At 47.0% G+C, this 16412-nt stretch overlaps 1 protein-coding gene across 2 annotated transcripts in view; it reads left to right on the top strand.

Moving 5' to 3' along the window:
- NCKAP1L (NCK associated protein 1 like) overlaps positions 1–11881 on the top strand; it is a 67154-nt gene extending 55273 nt beyond the window's left edge. For both annotated transcript variants that reach the window (XM_070454350.1, XM_020916050.2), the window contains 5 exons: positions 2275–2368; positions 3235–3351; positions 3673–3782; positions 5700–5789; positions 10427–11881. In XM_070454350.1, the coding sequence (XP_070310451.1) occupies positions 2275–2368; positions 3235–3351; positions 3673–3782; positions 5700–5789; positions 10427–10558 (543 nt within the window). In that variant the 3' untranslated portion in view covers positions 10559–11881. The remainder of the gene's footprint in view (positions 1–2274; positions 2369–3234; positions 3352–3672; positions 3783–5699; positions 5790–10426) is intronic.
- Positions 11882–16412: the final 4531 nt, after the last annotated feature.

Below are 16412 nucleotides of genomic sequence, written 5' to 3'. Positions count from 1 at the left end.
GAGTGGGTAGGCTTTTCCTTCTACAGGGGATCTTCCCAACTCAGGAATCAAATCCAAGTCCCCCACATTGCAGGCAGATTCTTTACCAGGCGAACCATCAGGGAAGCCCAATTAGGGGTAGATGTGTTATATGTAAAAAGTGAAAGTGAAAGTCAGTCGTGTCCGACTCTTTGTGATCTAATGGACTGTAACCTGTCAGGCTCCTCTGTCCATGGAATTCTCCAGGCAAGAATACTGGAGTGGGTAGCCTATCCCTTCTCCAGGGAATCTTCCCGACCCAGGAATTGAACCCAGGTCTCTCCTGCATTGCAGGCAGATTCTTTACCAGCTGAGCTACCAGGGAAGCCTTTTTACATATGTGATCTAATTTAATCTTCACAGCAACTCTGTAAGGTGAGTATTTTTATTCCAGTTTTACAGATGAGAAAATGGAGGCTCCGAGAGGTTAAGTAACTTTTAGCCAAGGTCACGCAATTAGTAAGTGGTGGTGCTAGGATTTGAACCCAGATCCTCTCACTCCAGGCCTTTCTCTCCCCTCTTTATGAGGTTAAAAACATATTGTAATCTTGTTGGTGAGATAAGCCATACATCTTTCCTCCAATCTGAAAAGATAACCAATGATACTAGGTGCTGCCTGTGATCAGTGCCGAGTAAGTGGTGCCAAGTTAAGGAGGGAAAGATGAGCATGAGCTGCAGTCAACAGGGAGGGCTTTACAGTGAATGTGAGATTCAAGGTAGGCCTCAAGGGTGGGCGTCAGTTGGATACAAGCAGAAGAGAAGTAAATAGGAAAAACTTGTCTTTTTCCCTTCCTATTACGGGAAAACCCAGTTCTCCCCTACTGTGTGATTCTCTCCTGAGGGTCTCCTTTACTCTCACATAGAACATTTCACTTCTGACACTTCTGGTCACCAAGTGTTTGGAGGATGTCCCCACACCAATTCCTGTGACACCAGCTGGATGTCCTGCAGCTTAACTCAGTTCTGACATTCTCAACCTGGAGTTGGTGTCAGATCACACATGTTTAGGGCTCTCTTCCACAAGTCTGCACCTACCACCACCCCCTATTCAGAAGCCAGTTGCAAACCTGTGCTTCTGACCAACTGGCTATAGGTGAGAGGTTCCAATATCTACCTCCTTAGGTTCCATTAATTTGCTAGAGTGGTTCGCAGAACTCAGGGAAACACATTGACCAGTTTATTAAAGGATGTGATAAAGGATATAGAAGAACAGCCATATGGACTTACGAGTGGCTCAGAGGTAAAGAATCTGCCTGCGATACAGGAGACCCGGGTTTGATCCCTGGGTTGGAGAGATCCCCTGGAGAAGGGAATGACCACCCACTCCAGTATTCTTGCCTGGAGAATTCCATGGATTGAGGGGATATGGTGGGCTACAGTCTATAGTGTCCCAAAGAGTCGGACATGACTGAGCGCCTAACACTCACTTCTACCTTCAGACCAGCCATATGGAAAGATACACAGGGCGAGACCTGTGAGGGTCCTGATGACATAAGCTTCTGACTCTGGATTTGGGCTGAACATCTTCCTGGTCCGTGGATGTGTTCCCAACCTGGAGGCTCTCTGAACCCCACACTGTTGGGATTTTTATGGAGGACTCCTCACATAGGCATGATTAACTCCATTTCCAGGCCCTCTCCTCTCTCTGCAGAAGTGGGTGGGTATGGGGTGGCTGGCGTGGAGCTGAAAATTCCCAGCTTCTAATCAAGGCTTGGTCTCTCTGGTGACCAGCCTCTATCTAGGAGCTGGCCAGGAGCCCAACCAGAGTTGCTGCATAGGAACAAAAAATGCTCCTACTGTTTTTATCACTTAGGGAATTACAAGGGTTTTAGGAGCCCTGTGTCAGGAACCAGGGGCAGAGACCGATATATTCCCTATGGTCTCTCAAGAAGAAAGGACACTCCAGAAGAGGGACACACAGGAACCAGAGTATGAAAAGAAGAAAGTAAGTTGTAGCTTAGAGACGGTGAACACATTACTCTGGCTGCATTACCTGTAGAAAGTGTTTGAGGAAATAAAGTTGGAAAAGTAAATTTGTGCTGTGGAGAATCTGAAGGCCTGGCTAAAGCCTTGGGCTTTTTTTTTTTTTTTCTTTTCCCTGCAGGTTAGGGAGATCTATGAAAGGAATACCTAGAAAAGATGATAGTACACCAAAAGTTTAAAATCTGTGATCCAGGGATCTTAACCACCTGTAGCTTCTGCCAAGTACTTCTCTCCAGGGAATACTCTCCAGAATGTTGTTTTCTTCTCCACCAGGTGACCCTGAGCATCTTTGAGCTGGCATCCGCTGCGGGGGTGGACTGTGACATTGATCCAGCCCTGGTGGCTGCCATTGCCAATCTGAAAACTGGTACGACTGGAGAACAGGGGCGATGGAAGGCCTGGGCCCTATTTTGGGGTGGGAAAATGTCAGTGTCAAAGAAGTCTTTATTTGGGACTGTGAATTCAGAGGGTAGAAACTGGGAGCTAAGGAAAGACTTAAAGCACAGTCCCTAATCTCCAGAAAATATTTCCACAGGCAATTTTGATTTCTAGTCAGGTTCCAACCAGTTGATCTGTCAATCAGCTGAAAAGTATTAAGCGAGTCTGGTACTCAGCAAGTGCTCAAAGGAACTTACAATCTGGTTGGCGAAATAAGATTAATGCAGATGAAACAGCGAGAGAACCAGACATGATTTCATGCTTAGTTATGTGGTATATAGTGTCCCAGTTCCCCAGAATGATCTTACTTTCTCCCCTCCCCTCTAATCACCTTGACACCATTCACTTCTTCCCCTGGTCTCACACTTGTCTCTTATATTTCCATTACACTTTTCCTCTGATTAGCACATTCATACTTGCACACACTCCGAATAGGATGAAACCAGGGGGTTGGTATGAAGCCTTTTTGAACTGCCAGACTGGCTCTCCCTCTTCTCTCTCAGTTTTGATGAGAATCTTTCCTCTCCTTCCTGCCTCTCCACTCTGTCAGGCAGCTGACAGAGTGCCCTCAGCCTGCGTGTCAGCTGAGCCCTTTGCCAAAAGCTCTGCTCAGTCACCACTGGAAGCCTCCGGGACTCAGGCCTCTCACTAGCAGCAGTAATGACTTGCCTATAACGCTCTACAAAGTCTTTTCACAGATATTTTCTCATGTGACCCTCTTAGGAATTCTCTGAAGTAGGACCCTGTGGAAGAGAGCTCCTGTTTACTGACCTTGCTCTCTTTTCCTTTTCCCAGATTTGTCATCCCCTGAGGAAGAATATAAGGTGGCCTGCCTGCTCTTGATCTTTCTGGCCGTTTCCCTCCCCCTCCTTGCCATGGATGCTGCCTCCTTCTACAGCATTGAGAAGGATGGTAAGTAAGGAGGAGGTTTAGGCTAGTGTCCTGGGGTCAGGAGGTTTTGAGACCGAGCCATCTATCTGGAAAATACACACTTCTGACTCAGATGCAAAGTTCTGTTTCAGAAAGCTCTTGAGAATGAACAATCTGTAAAATTAAATTCAGGTGAAATTTTATCAGACCCTCTATCTTTCTCCTAATCCTCGAATGGCTCCTAGTCCTTTGGTGTCACATAGGGCTGGCCCAGACTGAAAAAATGGGAATTTACCAGTTGGGGTCACCTGGCGTGGTTCAATTTCCTTCCCTTTCTCTCCCCCTCTGTCAATAATAATCTAGGTTACAGCAACAATATTCACTGCTTGACCAAAGCCATCATCCAGGTATCTGCTGCCCTCTTCACAGTCTACAACAAGAACATTGAAACTCACCTCAAGGAATTTCTCGTGGTGAGTGTGTCTAGGTTATAAGGAATGGACGATTGTGAAGTCTGGTGGCAAGTGGTTTGACTTAAATCCATAGACAGTTATTATTGAGCAGGCCTCAGAGTCTAACCTCCCATCTTATTTATTAAGTAGTGAGAGACGGCTTTGTGAAAGGCGGTTTTTTTCTAAATTCCCTAACAGCTGGTATTTCAGCCTCTGCCCAATACTTGGAAGGAGTATTGGACTAAGAGTTGGCAAATCTGAGTTTAGTTTTGGATCTGCCACTGAGAAGTTGCATGGTCTCTGAAAAGCCAAACTTTTGAGGCCACAGTTTTCCCACTTATTAAATAGAGATATTAAACCAAATCCATGATGTACTTCTTTGGTATGCATTACAATATCCTGAGGAGTTTGTTAAAATATAGACTCTTGAGACACTGAGTTTTATCATCTATGAGGCTCCTTTCAACTCTAACAACTGATAAAAAGTCAAACTTTTTTCAAATGATCAGACTTCATTGTGAATCAGAATCACGTGGAGAATTTCTGATTCAGTAGGTTAATGGTGGGGCTGGAAAATCTTGCATTTCTAGCAAGTTCCTGGGTAATGTTGGTCCTGGGATCTTACTTTGAGAGTCCCCTGGTCTAGATTTCTAGGGACTGGAACTCACAGTCAGGAAGCTGATTTTACTGTAGGTTATGTTCCATTTGTTTGAAAGAAGTTGTTAAAAAATTTTTTTAGCCGAAGTTTGACTCCCTGCAACTCTCACTATTGATCTAAGCTTTGCCTCTGGAAAAACACAGAATAAGTAATCTCTTTCCATTGTTCAAAGAGGTCCCAGAGCTTTCCATTCTAAATCCTCCATGGAGGAATCTCATCCATACTCTTTGATACGTGGTCCAATGCCCACTGACTGCTTGAGCATTCTCAGCAATAGGGAGCTTATTCTTTTTTTAAAAAAAATTAATTTGTTTTTAATTGGAGGATAATTACTTTACAATATTGTGTTGGTTTCTGACATACATCAACATGAATTAGCCATAGATGTACGTATGTCCCCTCCCTCTTGAACCTCCCTCTCACCTCCCACTCCCTCCCATCCCTCTAGATGTTAACAGAATACCAGTTTGAAGGGGCCTTATTCTTTTGCAAAGCATAGCTCTGATTTAAAAGACTAGAGCCTCATCCGTCTCCTTTTAGGAGGAAACAGTAGATCATATTCTCTAGGGAATCTCACCCTGGTCCCAAGAAGTACATGTCAGGAACTTGGAAGCTTAGTGAGAGGGTCTCTCTTTCAACTGGGATAGCAGACCAGACAGAATGGGCTTCGAGCATCTGAGATATACAGAGAATTCACACCAGACCTCTAAGATGGGGTGAGAAGAGAGTCAGCCCCCTACTGCCTCTTTTACCCTCTCTGTTTGCTAAACACAGGTAACCTGGGTCTGGGATGCAACTAGTCACATTTTTTTCTTTCTCTTTGATCTATTGGGGACCTGAAGGTGAACGGAGAGGACAGCCATTTGGGAGTTGACAGAAGGAGAATACCAAAAGCACTGTGTCTGAGTCAGCGGCCCAGCTCTGTCTCTAGTCGGGTGGGGAGTCAGCTGTAAACAGTCTGATGACAGTGGTGTCTGGAGGCCGCCTCGGAAAAGAGATTAATCTCTTGGCATACAGTATCACCTGCCTCTGTTGCCGTTTCTTTCTTCGCCTCTTACTACCTCTCCTCCAGCATCCTTGGCAACCGCCTGTTGTCTGCACTGGCTAGTTTGGAGGCAGCGTGTGTCTCTGAAGCCTGGGGGATTCACCGCTTTCCCACTCCGAGCCTCCTAGCACTTCTTAACTCACCTCCTTGATCTGCTCTTGACTTCCTGTAGCCTGAGGCTGTCCTACTCTGACCTTCATAAAAATCTGCTTCCTTACAAATTTTTCCCTTACAGGTGGCTTCTGTCAGCCTCCTGCAGCTGGGCCAAGAGACTGACAAGCTTAAAACCAGGAACCGGGAATCCATTTCTCTGCTCATGCGCTTGGTATGTATCTGTTCTAAGCTGGTCTAGAGGAAGGGCCAGAGGGAGGATCCTCTATAGGGTCTTTGGCTTCCTACCGTGGTTATCACCCGAAAGCATTAACTAAGAGCTTAACTCTGCCTGAAGGGGTCTAACCCTCACATTCTGGTTAACATTCTAGACTTGTCCTGTCATCCCAAGGTAGCGTCTTTGAGGATTTCTCTGCAGGACGTGTCTTCCCGCCCCCTAGCTGACTGGGCCACTTTCCCTGCGGTGTTCTTGAGTCTGATATGGTGGGACAGCTCACCCCCACCATAGGGATGAGCTCATGGATGGGGATGTCCCTCATCCATAACTACCTGTCCAGTGCATCTTTGATTTTACTTGGCCACTTCCTACCGCTGTATTTCTTGTCCTTAAGAGAACCATGAAGAAGGTTCAACTGGGGGAGTATAACTGTGGGAGGAGGAGGGGAGCCCAGAAGAGGGAAGGGATTTTTAGCTGAAAAGCTGTAAGGCAGGGAACTGGGTGGGACTCGAATCAGGCAGCTCCTGCTATCTCTTCTGCTTCCTAAGCTCTGGCCTTTCCCCTTCTTTGGTAGAAAGTTCTGGGAACTCTGACTCAGTTAACTTTTAAAAAATCTGTTACTCTTGATCCCGTTTCCCTCTTCAACGTGGTTACTCACTCTTGTTCTGAAGTTTGATCCCCCAGGTTAGCTCTGCACTTACAGGTGGGCAGGAGGGGCTCCTGCTCTGGGCCCTGGGTTTGAGCGACCCTTCCTCTGGCCTGTGGGGAGAGGACAGGCCCACCTGGAGCCTGTGCCCCACCTCAGAGCTCCCCCCAAAGACTTCTCGGGCCTCAGAATTCTTTCCCGAGCAGCTCCAGCCCACATGTAGAGCTTGTACTGTACTTCCTCGAGTCCATCCTACTGAGGCAGACTGTGCTCTGGAGCCCATGGAATGTATGGCTGGAGTTTAGATGTGCAGACAGGAAGATTATGTGTGTCTATAAACCCCCGAAACTGGGGTGGGAGGAGAAGGGTGCCAGGCTGGAGGCTGATTCCCTCCCTTCTCCCTGTTCTGGTACAGAACTCTGAGGGGTCTAAGAATTTTTAATTCAAACCTGTCTTCCATGAAATCGTAAAGGTATGCTCAGCCCTCCATATCCACAGGTTCTCAGCTATGGATTCAACCAACCATGGATTGAAACTTTTAAAAAACATTCCAGAAAGTTCCATAGAGCAGAACTTCAAATTGCCCACACCAGCAACTATTTACATAGCCTTTATATGGTATTTATAACTGTTTACATAACATTTATGTTGTATTAGGTATTATAAGTAATCTCGAGATGATTTAAAGACTATGGGAGGATATCATAGGTTATATGCAGGTACTATGCCTTTTGGGCTTGCATGGTGGCTCAGATGGTAAAGCATCTGCCTGCAATGCGGGAGACCCAGGTTCAGTCCCTGGGTTGAGAAGATCCCCTGGAGAAGGAAATGGCAACCCACTCCAGTACTCTTGCCTAAAAAATTCCATGGACAGAGGAACCTGGTGGGCTACAGTCCATGGGGTCACAAAGAGTAGGACACGACTGAGTAACTTCACACTCACACTCACTATGCCTTTTTATAAAACTAACTTGGGCATCTACAGTTTCTGGTCTCTCCCCTGAATTGGTTCCACAGGCGGTCTGGGAACTAATCCCCTGCCAGTGCTCTTGGATATTGAGGGATGAATACATGTTGCAAATATTGCAAGAAAGAATATAATATTTTATCATGTGGTATATGGGCTTCCATTTGCACTCTTGGCCAGGCCCACAAGTATTAGGGGCGGGCATGCCTGGGACTCCCTCTAGGTCTCCTTTAAGTACACAGGCACTGAGTGCTATCTGTGTCTCAGCTTCTCTAGCTCGAAAAGGCCTAGGTTGGGCTGATTAAGGGTCATGATGAGGAAGAAAAGAGAATGGACATGAGGCTGTGGGGGTGTGGTGAGGAGGTGAGAGGGCAGAGGAGGCCAAGGAGGGCCGAAGGAAGGTGACAGAGCACAGTCTTCAGAGCAGTATGACCTCTGTGTGTGTGCATGCTAAATCGCTTCAGTCCTGTCTGACTCTCTGCGATCCCATAGAGAGCCTGCCAGGCTCCTCTGTCCATGGAATTCTCCAGGCAAGAATACTGGAGTGGGTTGCCATGCCTTCCTCCAGGGGATCTTCCCCATCCAGGGATAGAACCCAAGTTTCCTGTGGCTCCTGCGTTGCAGGCGGATTCTTTACTGCTGAGCCACCTGGAAGCCCAACATGACCTGGGGCAAGTTAATTAACCTTTCTGAGACTCTGATTCTTTACCCTTAAAAGTGGGCAGTTATCCTTATGATGGGATTCCCTGATAGCTCAGGGATTCTTGGTAAAGAATACACCTGCAACGCAGGAGACCCTGGTTCGATTCCTGGGTCTGGAAGATATGCTGGAGAAGGGATAGGCTACCCACTTCAGTATTCTTGGGCTTCCCTTGTGGCTCATCTGGTAAAAAAAGTCTGCCTGCAATGTGGGAGACCTGGGTTCGATCCCTGGGTTGGGAAGACCCCCTGGAGAAGGGAAAGACTATACACTCCAGTATTCTGACCTGGAGAATTCTGTGGACTGTATAGTCCATGGGGTCACAAAGAGTCGGACATGACTGAGTGACTTTCACTTTCACATCCTTATGCTAGAGGGGTGAGGATTCATGAGACAGTTTATATAAAAGTGCCTAGTACATAATAGATGCTAAACAAATGTTGCCCCTCTCTGCTGCTCAGTTTAGTTTCTTGATGATTTAGGCATGCCTGTTCCATTTCCTTGGATAGTTTCCACCTCTGTGAGGTTGGAGGTGATTCTGTACAGCTGCTTAGCCCTGCCTCCTACCTCTGCTTTGCATTTCCCCCTCCCCCCTAAGTGTGGCAAGGTGTCTGCCCCTTGTGGCATCACAGGCCTGCAGAGTGGCTGAAACAGCCCTAGGACCGGGCACTTTTTGTAGGAGGGAAGAGACAGAGGGACTAGCTGCTGCAAAGCAATTTAAATGCAAATGTTTCCACAGAGAAATTGGAAATGACTGAAGGGAAGGAGCTGTGTTCTGCGTAAAGAGGCTATTCATGTAGCCCCAAATCCTGTTCAGGCACTTCTCTCCCTAGGGTCTGTCTTGGCTGTCAAGCCTGGGCAGTGCCCACCCCCACTATTGTCAGACTTCCTGGTGTGGGTTTCACGGGGGAAGGAATGACTCTCTCATAGACTCATGGAATCCTAGGTGTCAGAAACAGATCAGATGCTGACAGTTAGTCCAGTCCTCACGGTTCCTAGGTGAGGAAACCGAGGAGAGGGAGGGAGAGATAACATCCAAGGTCTCCCCCAAAATACATGGGCAGATTTGGGACTAGGACCTGTTTCTTGGCTTTCACTCCCGAGCTGTTTCCACTGCTGTGAATTTCCTCCAGTTGGGAGCCCTGTGATTTTCTGTGCTTAACAGAGCAGAGAATAGAAGTCTTGGACCAGTGGATCCTTCTTGAAGCCATCACTCATTTCCCCGTACCCGAGGGTCATATCCTGGGAAAGAGATCTTATCTCTTTACTGGCTTAAGGTTTTGAAAATCTTGCTTAGCAAGAAATTCTTTCTGCCATCCAACCTGAGATCAGAGCTACAGTTTTTACGGGTGGATTTTCTCTCCTCCAGCCTGTGGTGTCCTCTCTTCTGAGGCTGTTGTGTGGATTGTGTGTGCATGGTTTGAGTATTGCAGCACCTTACAAATTTTAAAAATTGAAAGGACTTCAGAGAGAGAAAAGTGTTACAATAGAGATGGTAGATCTCTTTCCTGAGTGAATTTTCAGGACTTGAAACCCCAGACATATTTGGGAAGGCCCATCTGTGTGAACTGCCAGAGGATACGGGACACTTCTCTCCAGAGTGTTTTTTAGTCCCGCAGCCTCTTGGCTGAGGAGAGTATGGAAGGAAAGACACCCCATTCCTTCTTCAGGGAAGGAAACCCTCCTGTCCAAGACAGGCTGTACGGCTCTACGACAATATCTCCCTGCCCCCTACCCTCCGTCTTACCCAGGCATCTTGATCTATCTTTCTGCTTGGCTGTGGGGGCTGCAGGGATTTCCACAGCACACAGGCCTTCTAATTAAACTAATTAATCATGCCTGCTCCTTTATACAGCATCCATACTGTTCCCCAAGCACTGTACTGAGGGAGGGAGGAGACTAAACCGTGTGGGTTCCAGGGCTCCTCTTGCTTGGCCTGCAGTGGTAATTATTTTTTTCTCCGCAGAGCTTTGTCATTAGCACGTTTATGCATTCTTACCTGCATCTGTGCTGCCCACTCACATCTCACTTAGCATCCAGAATGAGAATGGAGTTTTTCTGCCCTAGAGAAGTGGTTCTTTCCTGCCTTCTGCTTCTGAGCCCTGCATATAACCCTGAGGAGGGGCACAGGGGTCATTATAATGGAGCTGAAGAGAACATTGCTTTCTGAGAGTGAAACGAAGTGAGAAGTGCCTTGGTACCCCATCTACTTGTAACTCTAAGGGCCTCAGAGGGCCCAGGGAACCAAATGAAGAGGAACAGGGTGTCACAGTGGATGCTCCACCTGGGGTCCTCATCTCCCTTGGCCCTTTCTTTTCCAGGTGGTGGAGGAGTCCTCTTTCCTGACCCTGGACATGCTGGAGTCCTGTTTTCCTTATGTGCTGCTTCGAAATGCCTATCGGGAGGTCTCCCGGGCCTTCCACCTGAACCGAGTGTCGGCCAGTACCCACTGAAAGGCCTTTGGACCTACCTAAACCCGTGCTGCACTGGAAGCTGTGGCTATTTTCTCAGAGGGTGGGAATGAGGTGGGGTCACTAGGGAGAAGATCAGCCAGAACTGGTGAAGAGGGAGGTGGAGAAACAGCCCAGGGATGAAAAACCATAGAGAATTGGGGCCAACTGGGGCAGGGGGTGGAGGACTTTTTTCATGGAAAGGAGTTATGGTGTTGGGGCCAGGTGTATGAATTTTTACAATGAAAAAAAATGTGACCCTCAAGTATGTTTTCTATCTTCTGGGGGCTAGAGTTTGAGCTCTGACTGGCATGGGTCTCTCCGACCTTCATCACTATTCTAGGATAATGCTGGCGGGCAGAGATGATCAATCATCATATTAAACCATAATGAGCTTATAACCCTCCCACTGGAGCTGCTATTGTCTCCTGCACATTCATTAGGACGATTATCTCCTCTCTTCCTTTTCCAAATGTGTTCAGCAAGCATTCAGCCCGCTCCTACTGCACTGCCAAGTCGTAGCAGAGGAACCCCTTTTTTCCTTTGTGTGGGCTCTTTTAGGAGTCGTGGGTCTGTTTGTCTGCCTCCAGCTGTCCAGCCTGCAGGGGCAATGAGGAAGTGCTCTTGGGATCCTGATTTTCACTGCCCCAACTCTCCCCCCACCTCCTCACCTGCCCTACCACACCTTGTAGGTAACGAGTAAGTTCTCACATCTCTAACTCGAACCCCACCTTCTTTTCCTTGACATCGCCACAAACCAGAGCAGAGGGTCAGTCCAGAGTAATTCTAGGACAACTAATTGGTCCAGTGTCACATGAGTTTCCATCACATACCATTTGGGGGTATTCTCCCTCCTAACTGGAGGGACTAACTTAACCCAAATCCCGTTGTCATCCTGGGTACAGCTGTTGCTCCAGGCAGGGATTTCTCTTCTGGATCTTAAATTTCACAGACCTCATTAGGTTACAGGGCCCTGAGAGTGGGTATACTTGAGGGAGTACAAGCTGTTTCAACCTAGCCCTTTCCTGCACTAATTAGAATTTCAAGTGTCACAAAGCCCCAGGCGTTTAAAGATAGCACTAAACTAGGTTTAGTTAACTCCCTGGCAGGAAACAGTGGCCCCCTGCATCCATCACTTCTGTGTCAGGCAGGACTGGAGCGACAGATCATATATGTCACAGGTCTGGAGTGGTTGGAATGGGCAAATAAAAGTAACTAATTGATTAATTAGGGTCATGTCTATACTTCCAGGATAAAAGGGAAGCAATTTTTCGTTTTCAGCAAATCCATCCGGAGTTCATTAAAGCTATTTGTTAGCTGTTTTTAGATATGTGTGTGTTTGATCTTTATTTCTTGAGACCCAGGCTTAGTCAATCCTTATTAAACTTGGTACCCATAATTAATACACAAGTTTTTCTTAGCAACAATTGTCTACTCTTTAGGATAGAAGCATCGGAGGGTCCTGCGCCATGCATCAGCTAATTGTCCTTCCGCGCTCTGGAAAGAATGTTAGGTTCTAAGGAGTGATCGGGGGTCAGGCCTCCTGAGACTGAGGGAAGTGTTGATGAAGAGAAAGCTCAGAAGTATCTGAGCAGCTCCCCTTGCACTCACTTGTATCTCTACTGGGATCCTCTGTTTGAGGAGCCAAGAGATCCCTTTTCCATATGCATGAGGAATGCTTAAGAGGAACGTCCCAGAGGACAGCAAGACAAGTTGCTGCAGGGGAATAGAGAGTAGACATATAATACCTTTTTTTAAATTACAGTTTTTATTGAGAAATAATACTGGGTGATCCTGTGTACCTTTACCAGTTTTCCTCAAGGAAAGCATCTTGCAAAACTGTCCTATGCCACTGTAACCAGGACTTTTTTTTCATGTTTATATATTTTTTAAAATCACAGTTGCTAACAGCACTTTATCAACCCCAATCTCCAAATTTATCCCCTGTCCCTATTGCCAGGATATTGACATTGGTATAATTCATTGCTCTTATTTAGATTTCTCCAGTTTTACTTATACTCATTTCACTGTGTGTATTTAGTTTCTGTACAGCTTTATCATGTGTAGGTTCAGGCATCTGCCACCATGGTCAGGATATAGGACGGTTTTATCACTACAGGGCCTTCCTCATATCGTTCCATTATGTCCCACCCACAATCCCCTTTCCCTTCCCTAGCCCTTGGCAACACAAATCTGTTCTCCTTTTATAAAATTTTGTCATGTGACATAATGTCTTTTTATAAACATATCATTACACACACACACTTCTCTATCACATATGCTTTTTCAAAGTGCTCTCACAACCTTAAGACAATTGTGCAGGGTAACCAGGGAAGGCTTTCCTATTTCAGGCCAGAATGCAGATTCAGAGATGTTAAATGACTTAATGAAGGTCACATGCTTATCAGTACATTCGGAACTAGGACTCAAAGATGACATTCAGCCCTAGACGTTTTCTACCTGCCCCGACTGCCTCTTCATCTGGGAAGACTTAGTTGTTAGAATCCAGAGACCCTAGAGTGAGAAAAATAGAAGAGGGTGAGGACATGCGGCCTTGACCACCTTAACAAAAGGTGACTGTGGTGAAGGACAGCTGAGTTAACAGGACCCATCGGCATTTTAGGCAGTTTCCTTCCTCAGCCAGGAGGGTCTCTGACCTCTTACAGTCTGGGATGCAGTCCATGATGAGCCACTTTCTATACTCAGATCCCCAGCTCACTTCAGGCCTAAAAGGAACTGCGGAATGAATATCAAAAAGAAATTCTGACCCCGATTGTTTTGTCTTGCAGTCAGAGAGTAGGTTCTAGCCTCAGCATTTTCATTAGTGCAGTGTTTTCATTAAAAACTCCATTAACTTGTTTGCGGCAATGAGATAGAATTAGCCCTCCCACCAGACCTGGGGGTGAGATGCTTGCAGGGGAGCCCCTGTCCCTCACCACGCTGTTCAGTCAGGTGAGTGGGTGAGGGTAGCCTTCATGTGCAGGGGGTGGGGGTGGGGGTGGAGGGACATCCCTGGGCTTGGCCAAGGGGAAACTCACCCTTTGGCACTGGCCAGGGAGGAAAAGAACACATGTGGTTTAAGCATGGACACTCGGTGGGGAAGGAGGCCACCTCTAGGGACAAGAGTTCCGGAACCTTAGATTCTCTTGCCTAGATCAGTTCTCTTCCAACAAAGTTTGACTTTGAGAAGAAGCTGGCACGTGGTTGAAGTCACTCACATGGTTGGGGGAAGAGTGTTCTTCCAGTCCTCCGCCCCACAGGGCCTCCTGCTCCTCCTAAGTACCTGTCATCAAAGGAGACGAAGATGAGTCCCCCCTCGGCCCCCACACCTCAGTTGTCAAGTCCTCTCCCTCCCACCTGAATAGGAAAAAGGAGCAGCAGGCCAGGGTGCAGGTTGAGGAAGTCAGAAGTTAACTTGAGCTGAGTTTGCAGCTCTGGAGAGATTGAGGAGCAGGCTTTTCTCTTGTCACTTTGGAGGGAGAGGATTGTGAGGCCGCCCCTTTAAATAGCATTCCTGTAGGAGGCAGATCACATCCAGCCTTCACCCGCTGCCAAAGCATCTGGGTTTTTTTTTTTTTTTTTTTGTCTCTATCAAACTCAGAGATTGTAGGAAGGGGTTGTGGGGTTAGAGGAGTGAGGAGGAAGGGTCTCCAAGAGGCAGGGGCAATTTGGAAGCTGAAGAGAGAGGGCTGAGGTTGGGAGAAGCCTGGGAAAGCTGGGGGTTGGGAACAAGGGGAAAGACAGGGAGAGAAGAATGGTGGTCTTTTGAGACAATAAATGGGAACAGACATATCCTGTTCTTACCTCTCCAGGGGTAGAGTGAGGCAGAAATGAGACTGTATTAAAACAAGACGGATGAGCTTGAGATGAAAAGCCAGGACTGGTGGTTAAAAAAAGCAACAATGGAAAATGGAAAAGAGTTAGGAGACTTGGCCCTGGCTTTGTTACTTATTCTCTGTGTGTAGGTGATCAGTCTCTTAATCTCTGTGGGACCACATAACTTTTCTAGACTTAGGTTTCCCACTTAAAGAAAATTATTTATTTCATTCCTGCGCTGGGTCTTCGTCGCTATGTGTGGACCCTTCTCTAGTTGCCGCAAGCTAGGGCTACTTGCTAGTTGTGGTGCACGAGTTTCTCATCACAGTGGCTTCTCTTGTGGAGCACAGGCTCTAGATGAATGGGCTTCAGCAGTTGTGGCATGTGGCCTTAGTTGTCAGGAGGCATGTGGAATCTTTCTGGATCAGGGATCAGACCTATGTCCCCTTCATCGTCAGGTGGATTCTTAACCACTTGACCACCAAGGAAGTTCTTTCCCATTTGTTAAATAAATGGGATTAGACTAGATGGACTCTAAAGTATATTTCATGAATTGTGTGTGTGTGTGTGTGTGTGTGTGTGTGTGTGTGTGTGTGTTTGAATTTTCCTTTTCTTAAAATGGGCTAGAAGTTGGGGGCCTGGGAAGGCAGGGGTGAAATATGTCACTGTGTTGACAAGAAACATTGAGGGGAAAAAAGAAGAAACGTTGAGAGATCCCTCTCTTAATGGAAGCCTCTCTCCCACCTCTTCTGGTTGAAACATCTGCCCAATTTGGGAAACTCCTTAGCTCTAACCCTAATTTCCTAATTATAGCTCTTTAATTTTATTTCACAATTCTTTTTCAACCCATTCTTTCTCAGTTGATAAGAAGGTGATTGCCCTCAAATTTAGGACCAAATTGTGAAGGAATCTGGTTCACATCTCAGAGGCACGCATGTCTTGGCTAGGACAGTTCCACTGGCCAGCACAGGAAATGGTGTGTGCTAAAGTTATATGGACAGAGCGGCTGAAGTCCAGCGTTCTCTCTGATTTTGTCTCCATCTCTGGCTTGCTGTCACCTTCAGCCTCTGTACTTCCTTGAAGCTGATTCTGCTGATACTTCTCTGTCCTGTCAGATCTGAAGGCCTGACCTACCTTCACTGCCTAAAAGGCAATCCTTCTATGTTGAGAATCTTCACCCTGTCACTTTATTTCTGTTCCTTTCTCTTCAATTGCTTGGGAAGGAGGGAGTTGCCACTTGATATGGAGTCCACACCTTCTCATCACTCATCCTTCCAGCCTCCAGAGTTCTTGAAATTAAAACTCACATTCTTTAATTAGTGGGTCATGGATTAGTTAGTGAATACACATCCACTTTCGGTTCACAAAAGATTTCCACCAATGCCAAAGTAGGTGGCCACTAAGGAGGAGACTTTAAAGGAATCCTAACTTCCTGCCAGAGTCCTAGGTAGAACTCACTTTGACGGAAGAGGCTTCGCCCTGCTACAGGTCTTGAGTTCAGACTCCAGAGCATTCATTCTACAGATGTTTTAAGCAGCTAAACTGTTTTGTGTTGGGCCTTTAGCCATTGGATTTCTTTCAGGGAAGATAGAATAAGAGGAAAGGGGTTGAGATGCAGGGGTTGAGATGAGACAGGAATGATTTCCTGGCCCTTATGGAGTTACCTATAATCAAGTCAAGACAGGGTGCTTCCTGCTCTGGCCCGATTCTCTCTGGAAAGCTTTTGGCTTCGGAGCAACTCCCACCTGCCTGAGGCCCCAGAGGGAAGGCCACAGGCTGGAGGAGCGTCGGGAAGCCCAGCTGAGGGAACTGGAGAGAGGAGTGGATGACCACGGCCACTGACAGCAGACACTGTACTTCTCCGCTCAAAGGCAGGAGCACACGTGTGAGGGTCCCGTCTGGGGCTGGATGCTGGGGCTAGACGGCTTCCCTCAGCGAGTGTCGGGACTCCTCCCCGACCTCTCCCTCACGCCTGGGACGCACCGGCGACTAGGCACGCGGGGGATACATGAAAGGACCGGCACATACACAGAAACTCCAC

This window comes from Odocoileus virginianus, chromosome 24 (genome assembly GCF_023699985.2).
Source record: "Odocoileus virginianus isolate 20LAN1187 ecotype Illinois chromosome 24, Ovbor_1.2, whole genome shotgun sequence".
NCBI lineage: Eukaryota > Metazoa > Chordata > Mammalia > Artiodactyla > Cervidae > Odocoileus > Odocoileus virginianus.
This window is presented reverse-complemented; position numbering and strand designations above follow the sequence as displayed.